The 23,426-nt window shown below is 35.9% G+C and overlaps 1 protein-coding gene across 6 annotated transcripts in view; it reads left to right on the top strand.

Moving 5' to 3' along the window:
- The window catches only part of LOC143904254 (dystrophin, isoforms A/C/F/G/H), a 483,734-nt gene that overhangs the window by 153,819 nt on the left and 306,489 nt on the right, over positions 1 to 23,426 (top strand). For 3 of the 6 annotated variants that reach the window (XM_077419080.1, XM_077418996.1, XM_077418830.1), the window contains exons 38-39: positions 20,893 to 20,955; positions 21,825 to 22,036. In XM_077419080.1, the coding sequence (XP_077275206.1) occupies positions 20,893 to 20,955; positions 21,825 to 22,036 (275 nt within the window). The remainder of the gene's footprint in view (positions 1 to 20,892; positions 20,956 to 21,824; positions 22,037 to 23,426) is intronic. The other 3 variants (XM_077418912.1, XM_077419156.1, XM_077419233.1) reach the window with 1 other exon arrangement.

The following is a 23,426-nucleotide window of genomic DNA, read 5'->3' as shown; positions in this document are numbered from 1 at the left end:
GAGTGGTGTATTCCGTTAATTAAATGCGAGAAACATCATTAATTAGAGTGCAATAGATTACCACGCATACATCAGCACACACTATTCTGACTTTTTCTGCTAATAATCATACTATAGCTATTTATCAGCAAGTTACTATTGTAATCTGAAGTAGAGGGATTTCTAATTATGGTTAATGAGCTGTAAAATTTTCAAGACTGAAATGATCATGTTAATTGACTGATTATTTTCGATTCGGACACTAACACGTGGCTCGTGATAATTCTTGTAGAAGTATACGCATTTTAAATCGCGAAAGCCGGCGTTTATACGTGTGGATAATTTCACGAAATACTTGCATATTTAAATCAATCGCGTTTTTATGGACCGTTTCGTGGATCGAGGGTAAGACAAACGCGTAACGACTTCATCTTAAGCTGCATTCGGATGAAAGTATTCCAAACGCATTGTAATACGTTCTGTTTAATTTTTATTAGAGCTTGTAATTCTTTACCAAGATTTCTGTGATGATATCTCCGTAATATTACTGAAAGCTTTTTTTATTTAATTTCCTTTGTCGCGAAGAGGATTATTTTATTACGAAGAATTTGATTCGAAGTCGTCGAAATTGAATAGAGAATCGTCTTAAGCGGAGAATAAAACTGTGATTGTTCAAATGCAAGAGGGCGCAGTTGTAAGATTTTATAATTACGGCGTCAAGTAAGATTTTTCAGTTCACGTTGCGACTGACGAAATTAGGGAAACAGACGTATCGTTGCAACGACATGGTTGTCAACGATTCAAAACCAACAAGTGTCTTAAATCAACAAGTCCGAAGTATCAAGGTCAGGCGAGGACTATAGAGGCAGAAGCTTGCCGACGGAAAGTTCTCATTGTGGTGCTAATTGGCGGCTGTCCTACGTTTTGGAGTACTGCGAGTGATAGCTGCGTTTCCCGTGATAACCAGATCGGAATATCGTTACGGATCCGCTGTTTAGATTAGCGGTAGATAATTATTTTTCACGCGGAAAGTGTCGCACGTGTCGAATTGCGTGTGCTTTGATCGCAGAACTGAACGCTTAAAAAGCTCGCCATATATCGAGATTAAAATTGATTGCCGTATATGAGAATAGAATTCTTACATGTGAGTTCTCATTCTTTTTGCATTTCGCTCGCTGCGTGAGTCGAACTGAAGAGTCATATCATTAAAAATTTAGTAGACTATAACGATTACGAGATTCATCTTCTATTTCAGCAAGACGATTCTCAACATTTCGTAAAGTTAAAAGCAATGTATTATACATAATTATTTTGAAAGTGATTTTTTTGTGGGAGTTTTACATATTATTATTATTATTTGGTACAATTTGCTAAGAGAGATAAAACGTAAAAAATCTTTAAATACATAACAGGTGTCAGGTCAAGGAACAGAATACGATTATATCTTAAGAGAAGCACTGCTGCTTATAATTTTATAAAATTGCCGCTGAGGGCGATTTGACTTTTAATCTTCGTGGAAACAAAACTGCGCCATGTGTGTAATTCTTCTCGTCCAATAAACATATCACGATAAATCTCTGTCCACCGAGTCCGCGAAATCCCGTCACGCGACGGACCATCGTCTGGCAGATGGAACGACGTTAATTATTCCTGCCAAAGGACATATACGATAAATGTGCCGCGAGTTGCACTTTTGACACAGCACGGCACTTACGAGACGTTGGTAATCGTATCAAGTGTAATGAGCTCACTTTCTTAAAGATAAATAATCAGTTAAGTTGACATTATTGAAAGGAGAAGAAAATTATTATAACACAAATCATATTTTCTATAAAACATTGAGCGAGAGCAGTTGCAAACGTATGTGAATTGCTTGCATTGCGACAAACTCGCAGAGAAATCATAGGAAACTCATAGGGGAGAGAAAGAGTTAAGTTGCAGTGGATTGTCTGCTTGAATGGATACATAACCCGAAATATAATACGTGAGATATCGAGTTCGCTCTGTAGTAGCGGAAAATCTGCAACAGAGTTTGGTGTGGGTCAAATTTCATCGAGTCCATTGAGATTTTACAACAGTGGAATGCTAGAAATATATTGATTCCCGGTGAGATAAAAAGAAGAGAGATATTACGCTGCGTTAATACAACTGCTCGTAACGATTCTTTATATTTGGAAGCGGAGGAGCGTTCAATTGGAGAAACTATCGCGATACCGGCCCCCCCTGCGAATGTTATCTTTTCAAATTCTTCACATTTCTCGATGGTACGTTCTCGTACGTGACGTATTAAGGGACAACTGGAACGAGGATCGAAAATATCAGCGACGAGCATCCGCCGAAGTGAATTCGATTGTCTCCACTATGTCGTCGATCTCTGGGGAGCATTAAGCCTCTCCTTACTATTACCTTTACCCGTTCGCGACGTCATCGAGTTCCAATTATGTCGCAGCATCGAAGAGGTTCCATACATGGCAGCAACGCCGTTCCGGGTCATCCAAGCACGGCCGTTTCAGCATCCTCCGTCTCCGCCTCCGCCGCACACGAGGTACAAACGAGAGGGATACCTTTGCCCGGAATGGTACCATCGCGCTCGATCCACGCTAGTCCCATGCATGGGAATCCGATCCACGGGTTCGTCAACCCTCTTGGACCAGGCGGTCTCGTTCACCCTCCGCCCGCGCATGTGGCGGCCGCATCCGGAATTTCTCATCATCCGTCGAACGTTCACCAAGGTACCGGAACTTTCGCTGTGTGAACGACGGTTATATAATATTCTAAAGAACGTGGAGGCTGTGTTTTTGAACAATAGACGCTTTATTGAGATGGACTATTGTCAATGGAAATATATTTCGTATACACCGGAATTTTTCCTTAACTATACACTTTAACGAATCCGAAGTTAAAATATTTTAATATACATGCGTATTTTTCTAACGTTTTTGATAAAACAACTTGCTAATTACATAAAAAGTAAATTCTGTTTTGTATAATAATAATGAAATTATTTAATTTTTAACTATGTCACTTGGTTAATTAATATTTCGATCTTGAAACGATCACTATTTTTCTTATGCAATATAATTTTTAATATCCGTTAAAAAGTACGTAACTATTCCATATTGCAGTTAAAAAAAAGATCTCTAAAGTTTTATACAACACATAAATGTAGTCGATTTTAGTTCTTAGAAAGATAAATTGTATACCTACATTTATATGATTTTATATATATCTAATTATAATCGCGAGAAACGCACGTCAGGAGTTGGACGGCTATCAAACGATGGCGTTCGATCAATTATACGTCAGAGGCGCGCAGTGAGGAGTTGGACGTTCATTGATCTCGCGAGGATCGGTAGAGCGTGTAATTGGGCCGCGTTGATAGATGAGCTATGATGTATTCGACGTGTTCGCGATTAAAAGATAGACGAACGCGCGATGTCTGCTGGGTCCGAAATTGGAAAGTTGTTTCGAAAAAAAAAAAAAAAAAACCGTTATTCTGTACGCGCCGTTTCCTTGTTTTATCCTCGTGATTTACCTCGGTCTGAAATGTCACGTGCACCCAGCGGAGGGACGCGACGTGTGTACGTTGCGTTTGTTTGCGCAAGCTTCATTTTATTTAGGCCGTAATAGAGTTCTACTAGCCTCTATGCTTGCTTTTTCAATATATTCACCGTAGGCCTGCTTCAGTTATAACCGACTTGCTCGGTTTATTCCGCAATGATCGAGCATTGATCGTAATATTTCCAATGAAGAAAACAATTTTGAGCGTAAACACAATTTTTAAATATTTATATAGAAGGTGATCATTTCGAGTCGTATGTAAAAAAAATAGCAGTATTTATGTATGTATAATACAATATTTAAAATATTAAAATATTGTTAAATATATTCGAAAAATATGTTAGAAAGATTCAATATAGCAGTTTCTAATACGTGTTAAGCAAAGTATTTTTTCTTACGTATATTAGAAGCTATTTTTAAATTAATATAAGATTTGAAATGCTGAAGTACTGTTTCGGTATATCGACTATTTTACCAAACATCGGATGCTAAATCAAAGAAATGTATATGTTGATGACGGTATTTCTTTCTTGCGTTTTTTTTTGGCGGTTTATTTGCGCAGCCTCCACCGGTCTTCCGTTATTCGTGTCGAACATCTCGTGCGATTCGTTACGCGGATATTCACTCGAAGGCACCGAGAAGATACTGCCACCGGGCTCTCCTTATTCGTCGCACGGCTCTCCGCTGAGGACGCCGATGAGCTCTGGTCACGGTAGCCCTCAGGACTCGCCGCACGTGGTCAGACATCGCAGGGACTCCGAGCATTCATCTGGCGCTATATCAAGACGTGGTTCGTCGGATGTGGTTTCTCCCCTACCGGAAGGTCACCCTTTAGGCTCGCCAGACGGTCGCGGCCGTCGACGCTCTGACTACAGCCCTCATCAGGGTAGGTCTATATACACGGCAAAAGAATGTGAGATTAAGAAGACGAAGCTCAACTGTACCGTTTAGAGAGTAACATATTGGAAATTTGAAGTAAATTGCGAGAAAGATTGCTTTAAAATAGGTAAGGGTTTGGTGCGTCCTCAATATATTTTTTATTAAGCACTTTGATTGAATAAAATTAATTTGTAACGTATTGCTTTAAACATAGGTTTGTTATCATTGTAATTAGTCACATTTAATCTCAGTATTGCAGACGCAATCAACTAATCTAAAGAGACAATTTATACAAGATCTTTTAGTTTTATTTGATTCGTAAGAATAATAAAATATACAATATTGTATTAGTCTTACAAATAAAACAAAAAAAATTTATAATTTGTAAATATATTATATTTTATTATTTTATAATTTATGTAAATTGTACGTACGCATAAGTTACAAATTATATACTTTTTATTATATGTATGTATTCGAGGATTAATTGTGTTAATATTGATAAGAATAATTATCGATCCAAGATTTATTGATCGTGACAATTAACTCCGAATAATTACTCAAATATGCATGCACTGGATGATAGTAGGATAATTAATATTCTCTCATATGTGCTCTGTTCTGATTAGACTGTGAGCGATTGATCTTACTGCAAGCGTGTCTGCACTAGACAACCTTCATTTACGAATTTCCTGAGCTCTTCAAAACCTCGTAGAACCCTATGCTACCCTTTGATCTGACGACCCGTGGTTTACAACACAACTCTGCTATGTATTACTCGAATATATTATAACTGAGAGTTGTTACAGTCAAAGGGAATTGCAGACACATGCGTTACGGTTGTGTGCCATGCTTTAAACACAGTTTACAGCTTTATATTCATATCTCTAATTTATCTTTTTTGGTCTCATATGTCGCGTCGCGAAATCATTTTATACGTATTGATAGGATTTTAAGACCGGCCAATACCACAGATTCCTCCTGCGTTATGATAGCTTTTCGCGCGACGCGGTTGATATTAATTACAGAAATTGTACGTTTCGAACAACAAGATGAAATTGTCGAAATACCGAGGATACCGTGAGATAATATTCCGTGCTTGTTATAATGAGAAAGTTTGTGTTATCTAAAGGGAATTCGTATCATGCGCAGTATAAATCAACTCAGACAATAAGCTAAAAGTTGTGTAATAAAATCTATTGACTATTTGGCGTATTTGACACGCACGTACAATCGGCTTTAGAAGCAAATTGCTATCACATTGTTACCGACATAATGTCATTACATTATATCAGTGTTAATTTTTGAGCTTCTAGCGATTCCGCTTTTTCTCTTTGAGATATTAAAATCTCTTTTATAAAGAATAAATAAGCGTTCATGTTTGATTGTCAGAACCAGTCTTTTTTAATAATTTTTCTATCAAAAGAGTAAAGGTTGTGCTTATGAAAATATAGTATATCATTAATAAAGCTAAATCAATAAATGCATATGTATTGCATATATGTATATATACATAATGATTAATGAAGGATTTTTGCAAACAAATGAGTATAAAAATTATCTATATTAATCCACTAGCTGGTTACCCGGTCTTTGCCCGGGAGTCGTTTTTCTTCAAACAACTTCATTTGTGTTTCAATATCCTTAATCGAAAAAAAATTCCTTTATCAGTTCGGATACCGATTCCCAAAAAGATCGGTAACGAAAAACTATACAGTTTATAGCACTTCCCGGAAAATTCTACCCCTATTTTATATACAATTCTTTAAGATTCGATCAATTATTTCTCAAAAAATTCGAAAAATTTTTGATACAGGTTTCCAAATAGATTGGTAACGAAAAATTCTACACTTTATGGCACTCCCCGGGAAATTCTACCTCTGTTTTATATACAATTCTTTAAGATTGATCAATTATTTCTCGAAAAATTCGAAAAATTTTTGATACAGGTTTCCAAATAGATTGGTAACGAAAAATTCTACACTTTATGGCACTCCCCGGGAAATTCTACCTCTGTTTTATATACAATTCTTTAAGATTCGGTCAATTATTTTCCGAAAAATTGAAAAAATTTCGGATACCGGTTCCCAAAAAGATCGGTAATGAAAAACTATACACTCTCTATAGCATTCCCTGGAAAATTCTACCCCTATTTTATATACTTTTGGTAAAAATTTGGTCGAATAGTTTAAGAGTGTATAAAGAACAGACATACATACAGACATTCTATTTTATAGGATTGAATTGATTTTAAGATACATGAAATTTATCATATTAATGAAGAATTAAAAACATGACTAAAAAATAAATTTTGATAATGCTTCTTTTAATGAAAGATATATTTATATGAAGAGGATTTTTATATTCTTGCGATTAATCTCCCTTTTCGATATTCTCGATACCACTGCAGCTTTCTGCGAATCTTATTAAATTTCCTGCTGATCTTAGGGTGGAGTTCAACGTGATGATTATTTGCATTCAGATAGCCTGAAAGAATGGTTTTCAGGATGAATGACGTTTTTGCATGCGTCCATTACGCTCTTGGGATAGATACTACGACAACAGTTTACACCTGTAACCAAAGGGTTGAATGAGGTGTACTGGAGTGGAGGGTGGTGCGTGTCCGTGCGTTGCACTGAGGGGCGCGAACGTCATAACTCGCAGTTACGGTTGCGTGTAAAACCGGTCTGGCGTATGCTTTTGCTTTCTCAGTAGATTGAGTTTATCACTGTCAGACGTAGTAACGAGAGGGCAAACGCAAGCAAAAAAAAAAGGCAGAAAACATTTGTGTTTCCGCGTTATACTTTGCTCTTTTAATGCCTTTCAAGCATCCGCTACTGTTATTATGTTTCATCATTGTATCATTACGAGGCTAACTCAGATACCAAGTGAGTATGCTGCTAGTTTATACTCTTACTCCCTTTCCCCCTTTAGAACGTGCAATTAATGAAAGTTGTCAGATAATTAACGTCCATTCTTTTATAGTTGTCTTGTACATTCGCTATAGGTATTTATCGTTAATAAAAAGCGTCGGATAGTATGTCCAAAGTATAACGGTTTTGCGGTTGAGTTCCAGCTACGCGGGAGGTCAATAAAGATGTCGTACTACTATCCATCGAAAAATGTCGACGCCAGACTTACTGGCGGATTTCTTTGGATTTCTCTGACCATATTCTTGGTATCTCATACCTCGGTATGATCACGAATCTCTCTGCGCGTGCGAATGTGGTTCATCGAAAATTCAGATATTCGGCCATGGGAATAGACCGTAATCCTATTGGTGCGCCTTTGGAAATTGGGACCTCGTTAGGATGGGGAGAAAAATTGCATGACTTTCTTTGGAAGAAACAAAAGGTTATTCACACCGCGGTCGCAACGGTCACCTCTTCGATTCGACAAGATACGCGTGACCGCTTATCTCGTAAGCTACTTGCTGTTTTCTTGTCACGTCCAGGCCGTCTGTCTGGAAGAAGAAAAGGGTGGAAAGTTCAGATAAATTACGATAAAACCGATGGGAATCCTCGACACGGACGGCCAGTCATCCGTGATATCAAATACGAAGCAATAATGTTTAACGAGCAGATTACCGTGGTAATAAAGATTTGTTATAAGCACTACATTGCGCACTAAAGAATTTTAAAGTTCGTAATAGTAACGTGAATTACATCGCCAAAAGAAGGAAGCAAAAATTCGTAACGAGATTAAAAAAATAACATGTTTTGCAAATGTTTTCTTGCATTAGTAAGTAATTTAATTACTTTTTCCGACACCGCGAAGTTTTCGAATAAAAAATGTATGCAACAGCACTTTCCCGAACGTTTGTGTTATTACTCTACAGCGAAATTGAAATTTTGCTTACACGACAACAATTTATTTCTCCCTCTCTGTAATATGATTTTATTTAATTTATATGTCCGTGGTTATGAAGCAAAAGCGTCCGCGATTAATTTAATGAAATCGCAATAAATTTGCAATGTGATCTGTTGCATCTGTCATGTTTTGATTTCATATAATTTCATATAATTATGTTATTGTATTCTTTTCGGTTAATTTCAGGGATTAAATTGATTTCGTTTTGTAGTTTCCAATGTTAAGTCGCTTAATTTAAACGACGGGGACAAGCGTGGAATAGCGATGGGCAAAGGAGCTACTTAACATCGCATCGATTTGCATAGAAAGTATCTGCTTTCCGTGCAAATGCAGTTTTAGAAGAACCATAAGGTCGGCAGGGTGAAGAGGGTCAATTAAAATGGTGATCTGATCTGCCATTTTACTTGTTTTTTCACTCACTTGCCTCTTGTTTTCTATTCCAAAACTACCCACTTTATGCCGAACGTTACTTTCGCTCTAAACAGGCAATATAATTACTTGCTAACTGTGTCATTTTTATGTTTTAATTTTTATCAATGTGTATCTTTATACTATAGATATATTTATTTGTTGTATTGAAATCAAAGAGATTTCGGGTATCTTTCTTCGAAAAAACTTATTAAGCATCATAACAGCCTTCTTCGGATGGTGCTTTTCATGAAATTATTCATGAATATATTATTGTGTCGGTTTTTATATATTTTTCATTAGATTTACTTTTTTTATTACTGTACTACTTTTTAACATTGTAACGTACCTTACGTGAATAATATATGCGCAAGTTGTATTCGCAACATGTACGCGAATTAACTTAAATTACAAGACATCTTTATTAATTTTATATTATGGAAATGAAGACGCTCTTTGACTTAGTTTTCTTGTCAGCGCGAGCAAATGTAGTCTGCAAACGAAGGTACCTTATTTGATTCGTTAAGCGAGAGCAATGACAGAGAAAAGAATACCGCCGTATGTCGTACTAACATAGCGTATATAGCAGAAATAACGTTTTCATTTGCGAGAAACTTCATATTGCGGCTTGTATTGTACCTATTAGGATAGTGCTTTAACACACATTTGTAGAATCGAGTTACGATTTTCGTTTCCTCTGTGTGTAAAGTGTAAAGTGAACTCGGTTACTCGGTCGATATTTCCCGTGCAAAAAATACACCATGTTTAAGAAATAACACCGTGGAAATTGACGCAAATTGACGTGAAAAATCGCATCACGAATCTTCCGTGAATCGTATCAGTATTGCATCAATCTACATTTTTGGCACTGCAAAATGGAAAACATGAGGAGTTTTGTGATTGCAAAAAGAGAGAAATATGCAACGACATGCTTTTTGCCTGGCGATTATTTCAGACAAATGACACGCGGCGAAAAAAATATTCTATCGTTCTTTTGAATAGTACATGGGTTTTCATTCAGCAATATTTATATATGCGTTTCGAGTAAGGAATGGACCTCATTAGGATGTTTGTTGGCCGGAATTGCGTGCGACACATGTATGACGCGTGCATCGTTGTTGCGGCCAATAAAGAAGACAAACTGCGCAATGTGCAATCTCTGCGTTGCAATATAGATATCGAAGCGGCGCGGCGGAGCCGCGGAACCGCCGCTCGACATGCGAAAATTATTATCTCCGAGTATGAGCACGCGATTGTGAAACATCATCGTTTTCCCCCTCGGTTACCCTTTACTCGCCATTTTTTCGCTCTAAACCATCCTCCTTCCTTTACTTCTTTCTCTCGGTCTCCCTCTTCCCTTGCTTTTTGGTTGGCGCGGTTAACCATTCTCAATTCCGATGTTCGATACCCGCAATATCGCCCATTCGTTTCGTCCTGCTTCACCCGCGCTCAGAAAATGAACAGAAATTCGTAGGAGACGCCGTCGGTGAATATCGTTCGCGGTCAACTTGCCTTACCCAGTTGAAAATCACGTGGATCTACGTGTCTATATCGATGCGACGCGAGTAGATATATGAGCGGACTTAGCGGCGAATCGAGGCTGGAAAGAGCACCGCTTTTCGGTAATAACCGGCTTTGAACTGCGTCTCTTTGCCCGTTCAAATATTCCAGAGGCGAATATTTCCTGATCGATTTGGTAGCACCGCACCTAATCGATATCCGCGATATTTAAGAATATAAAATATCACTTTTGTTTCTGTTAGACTGTATTAATATGTATATGTAACTAACAGATATTCGATCCAAATTTTAATTGGCTTTATTTGGTTTATTATTCGACATTTCCCTTTAATTGGAAAATTCCGCTATTCTAAATGCAGACAGGGATAATATCATATTTGTCGGCTGTCTAAGCGTTTAATTAAAAATTCTTTCGATTGGAGGGGCTGTTCCAACGGGCTGAGCAGACCGTTATGTAATCGATAACTTCCATTCTGCCTTAAATTGAATTTATGCACCTCTATTTTCAACGTAGATTAAATATGGACAGATACGTCGCTAATATCGCTTAAAATTAAGAAGTTTTTCGCACAGTCACGCGGCGAAACAAGATTCTTCATAAAGTCGGATGACGCGGGTTTAATTAGTTTTAAACTCTTTGCAACATCAACTGTTCGAACTTTCGCAGTTACACAGTCGCGAAACAGTCCTCGCACCGCTGTTGGACAGCGGAGGAAAGGCAAGTTCACAGACTGGAAGGGGTTATACAAGCACGTATAATTAACCGTCGCTGTTAATGTTCGCTCTTGTTTCTGACAATGTCGTTGCTAGTCTGTTTTTTGATAACTTCGGGAAGAGAGACAGTTGTAAACGATGGCTGATTATTAGTCCTCGAACTCGGAACTCGTATATTTGAACTTCTGTAAAAAAAAAAAATCGTCTCCTTTGATCTTAATTCCGGAACTGCGCACGGCATTGGCCTTTATACGAAGTCGCAATTATATATTCCGTTCCTTTTTCGGACTCTGTCTCAGGATAGTCGTATAGAAGACTGCGAGAGTTGATTTGTCCCTCTCCTCGTGCTCCTTCCACGGCTTAATCGCATTAAAACCAACTGAAAGTTCTCAGGGCTACGCGCCAGCTGGCGCGAGTGGTGCAGGTCGTCTCTGATTTTCGTCGAAATCCGTTGACATCCTGTTCCAGCGAATCCTCCGTTGGATGCAATTGAACTCGACAGCGAGATCGATTTAATACCATCCCGACACTGTTATATGCCGTTCTATGAACTCTTTACATAAGGCATTAGATGTACCGGGGAAAACGGATGGCGATACTAAGTGTACGATGATACATGATGTGTGATACATAGGTGACATTTTATCGATGAAGTTCATATGCTTTCCATGTGAAACGGAAGTTTGAATGGAAGTTCTTCGAAACGCTGACGTGGTTTTTTGAAAAATAATGAATACTTAGTTGTGTAAGGCTGCAATGAGGGAAGTTTGTGACGTCGGCGGGATGAAGTATATAAATGCATTTCCATCTATTCATTCTTGTAATGGAACGATTCGAGCATGAAGATTGCAGAATTTTATTGGGAAGTTTTATTGTTGACAAGCAAAATAATATGATTTTTGTTTTCTTCCATTTGTGTATGTATATATTTTATTTCAATATACCCATATGGTTGTCTAAAAATAACAAAGAGATATTTCGATAACATCAAGTTAAAAAAAAACATGTTATTTTAAGGAGTGAAAAAATTCAGCAGCCACGCAATACTTTATTACATTTTTATCTTAAGTTGATGCTGACAGAATACTTTTTCAATTTTTAAAATGATGCGACTTACACATGAATTTTAATGTTTTTATAATTCGAAAAATTACATCTGAGAAATCTATATATACAAAAACAAATGTTCTGACTGACTGATTGACTCATCAACGCTCAGCCCACACTCCTAAACCCAGAAATATGAAATTCGGGGAGTATATTCCTTTCATAACGTAAGCACCCACTCAGAAGGAATTTTTAGAAATTCGACCTCTAAGGGGAGTGAAAAGCGGTAAAATGTGTGTTACCATATAGCGAAGCACAGGTATCAAGGTATTTCAGGATTTTTTAAAAACAAGTATTTATTATTTAATATATATTATTTCTTGTGTGTGTGTGTATATATATACATATATATATATATATAAATCTGTAGACCGTATTAGTCAATGTGATTGCAATATAGTTTTTAATAATTGTACTAAAAATAGGCAATTTTTCTTTCTTTCTTCTCTCTGTTAATTACGCTCTTCTTTCAAGAGCAAAATACGCGCCATAGCTTGCCATCGTTATCCCGTTCTAATTCATGGACGGTAATAGCGCACAATTTGCAAACAATTTGCAGGAATTACACGGCAATTCCGACGCGTGGCGCGGTGCTAGTGCTGTATCGATCAATCATCTCCGAAAAAAATAAGCGCGCCGCGGATCGTGGTGTGGATTTTCACGTTACTGGGACGTTAAAGCCGTGGAAAACGAGTGATTTACTATTAAAGAATAACTGAGCATCTTATTAAAGGTGTAGTAAAAGGGTTAGTAATGCACGGGATATATATCGCGTGTAGCGCTGAAATTTATGTCCGAGTTAATTGAATGCGCCGAGTAAAAAGATTGAAATATAGCTGCAATGGTTTAGGCAGGCTCAATGAGTTACGCTCAGCAGTAAGGAGAAAATTTTTTTTTTTTTTTTGCAAAAGACAGCCCGCTTATGAAAAAGCTGGTCTCGGTACCTGGGAAAATAATTTAATCGTAGAAAACTGCTGTCGGTATTAGTAACGGTATTATACCCTCTCATCTCTCAAATGAAGAAACTGCCGTGCATTTGCGCGTATTGCGTAGGATTCTGAAGTTTTCAACGCTATAATCTGCGTGTATATTTTTTTTATAAGCGATTCCTTTTCCCGCTTCATCCATTACTTCTTGTATATTTAATAGCCGTCGTATGCTTATCGCTCAATGAGTTTACACTCGTAGTCCATTAGTATAGAAATGAGCTGAACGTATATGAATTGCTTCAGTATGTGTGTATACATAATGAAATTTCACGCAGAATATTGCAAAAGTTTTTGGTGCCTAGGGTTGGACAGTCACGTGGACGCGGCGTTATACGGATAGACGCGTACGGCTAACTTCTATTCCGTCGAGACGTCGCCATTATTATACGCCATTTATTCTCTAAAGTCGCGGCTCTCCAATTATTGCGTTTCGCGCGGAGAAATAAAAACAAAAATCATACAAGTCGGACAGAGAGAGTACAGAGTTTTTAATGGTAAGCGCTTGAAAGTTTCAGAAGTAGGGTGAACTTTCGGGTAATAACGTGATAAGTGAGGTGGAGTAGGAATTTAAAGTTGATGCTGAAGTATAAACGTATATAGAAAGAACGGTGTGCCGCGCGAGTCTGAATGTAATATCTTGTATAAAGAGATCAATATTTAAGAAATATTATTGAAGGAGATGGCGAAAAGAGAACTTTCTGCGCGCACCGTAATCGGTTTACGCGCGCTTTCCGTTGAGAGAAAGAAGGGATAGGTACATAACCGTGATGCTGCGCATCTGAATATTCCACTTACGCGCCGGAGTTATTATCTGTCTCCCGAGATGCGCCGTAAAGAAATAAGAATATGCACTTCGCCGCAACGTTTTCTACGAGGGAAATCTTATGGAAATAATGCATTGCTTTGTTTCTTTTCACGCGTGGGATATTTCCCTTGCCGTTCCCGTTTTGTTTCCCACGAACGAGAGCTAAAGTACACTCTTGCGGTCGTCGCTGAAATCATTCCTGGCGTATATACGAAGACGACGAAGACATTTCTTCACGCAAAGACAATTCTTTATTGACGCGAATTTCTTACAAAAATATAAGAACCGGGTGTACGTATATCACACGCCGTGCCTCTGTCAGAAGTCTCGATTTTCCTCGCGTACCTACAATAAGGATAATGTTCTCGCGCCGTCTCCCCTCGGGGCGTAAAGCGAAGTGCGTGCAGTTTTGGCGCAGAAATCTCGCGGTAAGGACTCGAAAACGCAACCGCTTGGCACTCGTCTCACGTATCGGCGTCGACGCGCCCGCCCGTGTGTCTCGCAATTTCTCATTCCGGGGCCGCGATTTTCCGCGTCTTCCACCTCCCCCCCCCCGACTTTCACCCCGGTTTTCAGCTTTTCTTTCTCGTGTTTCCTCTCTCCGTCTCGCCTGTGAAACGGAAAGAAGCTGTGTCTACAGAACCGGTAATGGAAGAGGGGCTCACACGCGGTTGGAAAGCGACGACGACGACTTCGGGAGCCGATGAGTCCGAAGTTTATCGGGAATTCCATTTCAGTCGTGTAAAGTTTCCTATACCTCCGGCGTTTTATGCGTCGTCTGGCCCAGTCTGGCTTTCTCCTTGTCTTCCTTTATCCGCTTCACCCTTTCCGGGTTGTATTATTCTTCGCTCTCCCCCTTTGCACTCTTCCGTTAGTCTTATCACTTTTTGCAAAACAGTCTGTGCGCCGTGAGACCGACGCGATTAACGTGTCTGTGTGTAAAATCTGTAGTAGAGAAAGGAAAAAGAGGCAATGTCTATATAAATACGAAATGGCTGTTGAGAAATTTATTTTTTTTTTGGTTACGTGAATTTGTAATAATTTCCGTGCGAGGTGAGGATTGGAGTGAAATCACTACTAATGCATATTGGACAACATATATTGATTGGAAGTAGATAATTATATGCGGTTTATAATCCCTTTGTAATGCAATGCTTTGTGATTAAGGTTAATATTACCATGATTGAAATTTAATAATAAATTGTTTAGTCGTATTGGATTTTAGTTACATTCCAATAATTGTCATATTTGGGTGCGTTATCTTTCATAAATGTTTTATCCTTTATAAATGTTTATTACATTGACAATTTGTTCCTCTTATAGCTTTTGACTTTCCAAATTATTATGAAAAAATTACTTTTATGTTTGAATATTTTCATATTGTTTATACATTCTTATTAAAATATAATATTTTGTAGAAACTTGTAAAAGAATATTTTTAGTGGTACATAATATATGCGACTTTGCTCGATCATTACCGCAAAATCTCTCTCAAGAGTTTAGTTGGAACTTTCCCTGCGGCATGAAGTAAACCGAAGAAATTCGCCGGAGCGCGTTTGAATTTTAACGATAAAAGTTTTCGACTTTTTTTGATCCCTTATTGTAAAAAATAAGGTTGCCGAGTTTTCAGTGCGGCTTATAATTTTTATATAATCTTCATAAGAGAAGGCGGAATGTATTTTCACGTAGTTGATGTTTTATGATATCGTTTTGCAAAAAATCATTTCTGAGTAGCATTTTTAGTATCTATTATCAAGTGTTTGACATAATATCAGTTTTATATAATATCTCTCTCTTTCTCTCTTATATAGTCTCTAATAAGTTTAACATTGACACAAAAATATCAGTAAATCGATGTTCCTAGAATTGCGTGACAAAAGTTATTCAGATGACTTTCGTTTTCGAGAGCCAAAGGAGGATTGAGCTGCGCACGCCAGCTTATTAAATTTATATAGATACGGATTAAATTAACTCGCTCTGTCGGAGCTCGCTACCTTTTCGTTAGTTGAACAACTCTATCTTTATTTGTTTCGAGATTGAGATACCGCCGCCGCTTCGAACTACCGTGCGGAACAACAATGAACAAAGCGTGTAACTTTCAAATAACTTTGTCGGGCTGCGTTCGAACGTAATCCACTTGCGAGGCTCATCCGTAGAAATCTTAGGAGAAGCCAAGCTAACGAAGTTTACAGGGAGTTGAGCGTTATTCGGCACGGCATCTTTCTGTCGCAGTTATCCGCGTTTCGATTTGTCCGTAATGTTTGCACTTTCGACAGCGTTGACGCTGTTGGTGGATTAAAATATGATGCTTTACGGCAAACGCGAATTAATTATATGGTAATCTTATGTGTTGATGCATAATATAGTTTTAATTTTTATTATATCGCTTGTAAAACGTGGCGATCATAATGAATATTTTAATACGTTTTGAAAAGTTGCTAAATGGAGAGATGAAATGATTATTGAATAATCCTACTTACAGTATCTATGCTACTTTATACTTAAGAAAATGCATCCGACAAAGCACGTTTTAAATACTTTCTTCACTTATTCTATAACATAGATATAGGGGAGACCGGGGCTAACTCGACACAATTTTTTCAAAGGCATTTTTCAACAATTAATTAAAATTTTCAAGCAAATTTAATGGTACACATTTAAAGAGCGTTCCTTCAGGTACAAAATTGCTTAAAGAAATTTTGTACGTCGCTTAGTTTTGCCCCCAGGAAAGGAAAAGTGATGCAAAGACAAATTTTCAAATTGAAAAATACCGGGGTAAACTCGACACAATTTTTTCAAAGGCAATTTTCAACAATTAATTAAAATTTTCAAGGTAAATTTAATGGTACACATTTAAAGAGCGTTCCTTCAGGTACAAAATTGTTTCAGGAAATTTTGCTGTACGTCGCTTAGTTTTGCCCGAAAGCTCGATGAAAGAGCAGACCATTTTCGAGGGATCAGAAAAATTACTTTTCACTATCAAAAACGCTTATGTCGCGTTAAAAATTACACTATAACTCAGAATGTTACCAAATTCCGTTGATAATACTGGCACATAAAGACGCATTTACAGTAGGAAAGGCAAGTTTCTACGATAGATTTAAATTGGCAAAAAGCCTAGTGTCAAGTTCGCCCCGGTTTCCCCTCTACACTGGAAATTCGCATAATATAATAGATGCATACAAATTAAGAAGTACAAAGTGAATATGTTTATTTTTGTTTTGTCCATTTGTTATTAATTTTTTACTTTTTTTTCTAGCAAAGATAAATTGGCATCTTTTTATGATTATCCCGCATTTTTTTATAGCTTATTTGATCTTTTTTTAGAGCTTATTTATATTTCTAGCTATATATTTTATTGTATTATAACAATACTATTTAAATAGATTCAACTATTCATTAGAAAATAATAATGATATTTTAGGAAATGAGAGAATTACGAGAGAAAAAGAATCTATTTAAATCTTCTGATTTTCGTTTCTGTTACTTCTACCGAGAAACGTTCTGAGAATATCGATCTGATTCCTAATTAGTCTCAAACGAGCGAAATGCATTTTTATCGAGATCTAATTGTAAGTAACGAATGAATAAATTAAAATATATAGATTTTCTATTATAACACTATTTTGTTAGGTAATAATAAGAACAAAATAATTTTTTTTATTTTTACACCAGAATCAACCTAATGCAAAGTATTTGAGAACCATTTATGAATTTGAGATGGAACTTTATTTATTAATGAATTAATTAAAAGAGAGGAAAAGAGAAAGAAGAGCAACGTTGTGAGCCGTTAGTATTTCGCGATGCAGACTTCCATTGATACCGTGAATCTCGATATAGTCTCATAGACAATGCGTTCTTGGCAACTTTATGACTCCCCGGTGAATACGCTCGTCAGTTTTGCATGTATATATGACTATCTGCATAATCTATACTATAGTTCGCGCAACACGTACGTGTATGTTTGCTATGGCGGAGGTCGTTGGCAGACTCAGGTGTGCCGATAACTTATTCCACGTGTGCCTTGTGTGATACTGTATATATTTTTCTTCCAATAACTCCCGCATTTTTATCTAAGCGAAAGTCGCCGTTCGCGTTTCACGTTGCGGTTATTCTAAGAGATTTATCGATTTATCGAAAAAATCAAGTCGTGTTTATATTGAAACTTGAGTTTTAAAATAAAAAAGAACTGTTTGTTATTTTATCGTGATAGTTAATATTATCGCGTAGAAATAAAAAACTATTGTAATAGTATGACAAATATTAATCGCAATAAAGATTATCACAATAAAAAAAGTGTGCAAGTAGAAACTTGCACATTGCTTCCTCATAGTTTTTAAGTGTGCAAGTATATAATAGAAACTTGCACATTGTTTTCTTATAATTTTCAAGTGTACAAATTATAAATTTGAACATTACTTTCTCACAATTTTCAAGTATGCAAATTATAAATTTGCACGTTGCTTAATCAACATTTTATTTCACTCATAAAGCTTCCTCTATGAGGAAGCCAAATTAATAAATATTTACTAATAATTATACATAAAAAAACGGCTTCCTCAGAAGAGGAAGTTTTATGAGCGAAATAAAATGTTGATTAAGCAACGTGCAAATTTCTAATTTGCATACTTAAAAATTGTGAGAAAGTAATGTTCAAATTTATAATTTGTATATTTAAAAATTATAAGAAAGCAATGTGCAAGTTTCTACTTGCACACTTTTTTATTAATTCTTTCAGTGAATAAATAAAGATGAAATAGTAAAGATGATAAAAATTGAGAGTGTACGCATTTATATATTTGAAGCTTGACGAAATTTTTTTATTGATGAAAATAATGTTCAATTAATGTAATTTCGAAGTAAATATCTTTTTATCTTAACGTGAGTTTTCTTTCATCTGGAAAGTCCATTCAACCGGGAACACATTAATCTTCTTTAGGTTTTAGCGGACGTGACAACGAGTGTTCGGTCAGTTGCTCCCTTGTATGTCTGATTTATATAATCACATATAATGGAAGGGAACAGAAGAAAGATGTGTGTTGTATCCTCTTTATTTTCTTTCTATAGTTATTATACAATATGTGAGTAATCTATTTAATGTATTTCTTAAATGTGTGTGTATATATATAATATTTCATACGTTATGAACAGCTTCTTATAATGACTTCTTATACATACATAATTTGAACAAACTTTTAATTATATAGCCGTTAAATTTGGAGAGATTTATGGATTAATGATATTAATTCATAATTAAATGGATTAATAATACCAAAGGGTTTCTGCTATTGGAATAAGTTATTAGCCAAAATTAATATGTAAAATGTAAATACTAGAATATTAAAAATCACATTTTCAAATAATTTAGAACATTAACGTGAAATAAATAAAACGCTAATAATCTATTATTCAAGGCGATTTTTAATATCTTATCACTGCCAGTTTTAATATTTTCAGTTTTTCTGTCGGGAGAGATTGACGTAATCGGAATTGAGAACTAATTAAAACTATGTCGTCATATTCATCGGATTGTCGTTATAGTATGGAATTAGACAGGATTATCGGAGCAAGCGTCGCTTCTAAATTTTCCTCAACTGATCTCAGTACTTGTAATTTGCATGCAGGCAGAAAAATATAAGAAAAATATAACGGCGACGTATATAATAAGGGCAGCTTCGAAGTGCAGGTCGAAGTCCATAGGGGTCGATGAGGGCGAATTGCTCTCATAATAAGTCGTTGAAAGTCATTGAAGTAACGCCCCCCCCCCCCGTCTTTTGCACGACGTTCTTTAACGAACGAGGTTAATATAGAGCCGAGCCTTTTGAAAAGTCGGCGTACGTGTGCACATTTAAGATCCGTCTTTTAACCCCTTATTTGTCGCACCTTTGCCAAATTACGTGTGAAACTTATTCATGACCGGATTATTAAAGCAGTCTTGCTTGGTTTATATAAGTGTGTCGCGTGTCGTTTAATATATTTGAATAATGGATGAAACGCGGCGTGTTAAACGGAACACAGAGTTAGAACTTTGGGAATAGTGGAAACTATTAATATAGTAAACACATGAATATGTAAGATCCGCGAATCCTTTACGATGCAAATTGTCCTGACGATTTCGCCATGAGCGAATTCACCGTAATTTATTACAATTTATCGCTGGCGAGAAAAATAAAAATATCTTTTTATTTTGACCTTTGCTCAAAATATAATAGCGCGTAGAATATGACGTAAATAGTTCTAAATAAAATTCTTTAAAATATTAACATAAGTTTTTAAACCTTCTTTCCTTATCTTTTCAGATAATCCAAATTTCAAGTATATTATGTTTGATTACGCAATTATATTTTGTACTTAAACAACCAATTAATATAATATATAATAATTAAATATTTATATTAATATAATATGTATATTAATATATAATTATTTAATATGATATATATAATATATATAATTAAATAATTATAAATAATTAATAATTAATACATAACAATTAATTTATACAATAATTAAACATTATAAATTCTGTTATTTTATATTGGATTGATTATTGTTATGATTTTTGAAAAAGCAAAACCTTATCAGAGATGAATAGCAAAATCTAAGGATTTCAGGAATCTATAAATAAGCCATATTTTATCTTAAAATTTATAACTTTTGCAAGGTTTGTATATAACATGATATTTTTCATCTATCATGTTAAAAGTTTATGCGATAATAAATATTTTTGCTATATTAAAAAATTTCTTTTATTAAAATCTTTTGAAATATACCTACCCTGCAGCGCGTCATTAATATTTGAATATTTGAAATATATTTGAGATATTGAGATATTGAATTGAAAAGATATACTATGCAAATGCAATGCTTTCATCGAAATTAGAATTCTTTTTTATTTCAGCCGTTATGTCGTTTGACTTTATTTATTTGTTTTTTATGTTTTTATTAAAATAATATTAATCGCGTGCTTTTACGAAGTGTACATTGACAGAATAACAGAATCGTTATGGGTTTCTTTTATAAAGGAATATTTTTCTATCAGAACTGTTGTTATTTTAGTTTCCGTGCTGTTTGGCGACATGCGTTCTCGAAACATCGCGCATATAAGGTGCATTCTTAAAGGTATACGGGCATGATGTTCACGCGTGCGAATTTTGTTGTTGCGGATATTGAATCGTTGCCAGTGTTTTGCGCCTGCTTCATCCAGCTGTGCTCTCTAATAACTTGCCATTTACAGTTTGGATTGTTTCCAACTGATACCTCGTGTACGGCGTGAATTTCGACGTTAGGTTTTTTGTTTCAAGGGACGTACGGAAAGGTATAATGGGACAAGGTTTAAAGAGACATGAAAAAAATAATGATTCGAGTGTTACCGCATTTGTGAAATTTCTCATTTAACATTTTATATCATTTTTTGAGTGAGGTGTTGACTTAGTTCATATATATGACATGTTAAGAAAGAAATATCACATACGAATAGTAGCATTAATATTTTATGATGTTAATGCCTTCCACTCCTTTAGCTATTCGATGCACTTTGATAACTCGACGCTTTTAAGACGTAAAAATGTCTTTGTGAATTAAAGCAATTTGCAATGTTATTTCTGTCCGTCATGAGCAATTCAGGAAATTTAAACATATTGTGTGTACTCTTAATTATATTAATTCTAATTCACTGATATTGATTATGTATCTTTTTTATATAAGTAGAAAATCTTGATAGAGCGCGTGAAAAAATTTCTTTTCCAAAATCGGATTCAGCGCTATGAAATTCTTCAAATATACCTGTTTCTATAGTACACGCAATTTTCAAAAATTTTTGTCACACAGTGTGATTAGTTTGCAAACTAAGAATTAAAGTTGCTCCAGCGATTTCAGTGTTAAAAATACTCGCTATGATTTTTGTTTTCATAGGATTTAAGAAGTTAATAGTTATATTAGTTGCAGTAACGTATTCTCACTATACGTCGTTTGCCTGCTTAATGTTGCAGTCACCAAGCTGAGGGAGCATTGGGATGAGACGAATTCAAAAGTCATGCAAAGAAAGACGCAGTTGGACATGATGCTGGGCGACAGTCAACGATATGAGGCGAAGAGAAACGAGGTGGAGGTCTGGCTAGCACGAATGGAAACTAGACTTGAGAGAATGCGAGCTGTGGGGCACACCGCCGACGTACTCGAGGCGCAGCTCAAGGAACAAAAGGTACATCGAACTCTCTTTCCGTCTTTCCGCGAGTAACCGCGTTAGCTTTTCGAGTCGGCGAGTTTTTAGTGCCACGCGAGAGAAGTGTCTTTAGCGAATGGTGAGAATAAAAAGACAGAAAAAAAGTGCTGTGCGATAATGTGTCTGCCTATTTGGCTTGTCTGCGGTTTCGAAAAAATGTTTCTTTATTAGTAATCTTTGAATACGAAATATTTAATGGAAATTGATAAATTTATATCATCAGAAACTCTATTAAAATGCCGATAGATTTGATTGAATTGTGTTGAAACACCGTTGGGATGTTGTAAAGATAGCTTATCTTAGTTAAGTACATTTATGCTTTGAAAAGTGTCAGTTGTGAACGTTTTCTTGTATTTGATCGTGTTATTGTTCAAATGTTTTCAATTTTAGTTTTATGGAGATATATCTTTGCAATGTGGCTTATTTTTACTACACAAGATGTTTCGACAGTGCATTTTTCATCGTGTGTATCAGGAATATACCGGATATTAAATGAAATATCTGCTGACTGATATTATTTTGCACGAGGTAAAGCTTGTGAATTACAGTCTTTTTCGAATACAGATGGCATAACATTCAATATCATGAAAATTTTTTTTATTATACTAAAGTTTATTACATCATGAAAACTTATTAGATGTGATTACTGTTGACCGCAAACAGTGTAGCAGCCTTACAAAAATGTAAGATTCTTTTTATTATTATATAATATGACATACGCAAGCACTGAACCCTATATCAAAAGTTCGCGAGTGCAAATATTTTCTGAAGCCACAAACTTTTCCCATTCGTAAGCTGAATTAAAGAGCGCGAACGAGCGTTTTGGAATCCAATAATAAGTCCTTTCTAGTAATCTTTTCCTACTTTACATACGACAGTATAACGCGGTTTGAAAAAAAAGTTGTAGCGAAGGAATGTATAGCTTCCAACGTCTCAATCAACGAGATCTCAGCCGGCGGAGCGCATATTATGCGCGAGAAGCTCTGTTTAGATTCAAAAGAGCCAAATGAGATATTCATAGAATAATTTATTTCCGCAACAGTGTGCTTTCGCGTTGCCTTTGACTGAAACGCATTTTCTGCGTTTCTTCCGAACCTCGCATGTCTCATTTTCTGAATAGATTCTGAGAAAAGCTTATGAACTAGTTCAACATAATTATTTCGTTGTTGTCGATAGGAGAGTAACTTGAGAGGTTAATATCTTATTTATTTCTATAATTTTTATAACATAATTTTATTTTTGCGAGCATTTCTTTCAACTGATATTGTGTACGTTTTACGTTTTTTATTTGCTAAAAAAAATCATTATTTATATGGAGGTTTTATCTCAATGTGCACTTTGCAAGTCTGATCGGGACCAATCAGTGCCG

The sequence above is a fragment of the Temnothorax americanus genome, unplaced genomic scaffold (genome assembly GCF_048541705.1).
Source record: "Temnothorax americanus isolate GAGA-0224 unplaced genomic scaffold, ASM4854170v1 Scaffold1, whole genome shotgun sequence".
Lineage (NCBI taxonomy): Eukaryota > Metazoa > Arthropoda > Insecta > Hymenoptera > Formicidae > Temnothorax > Temnothorax americanus.
This window is presented reverse-complemented; position numbering and strand designations above follow the sequence as displayed.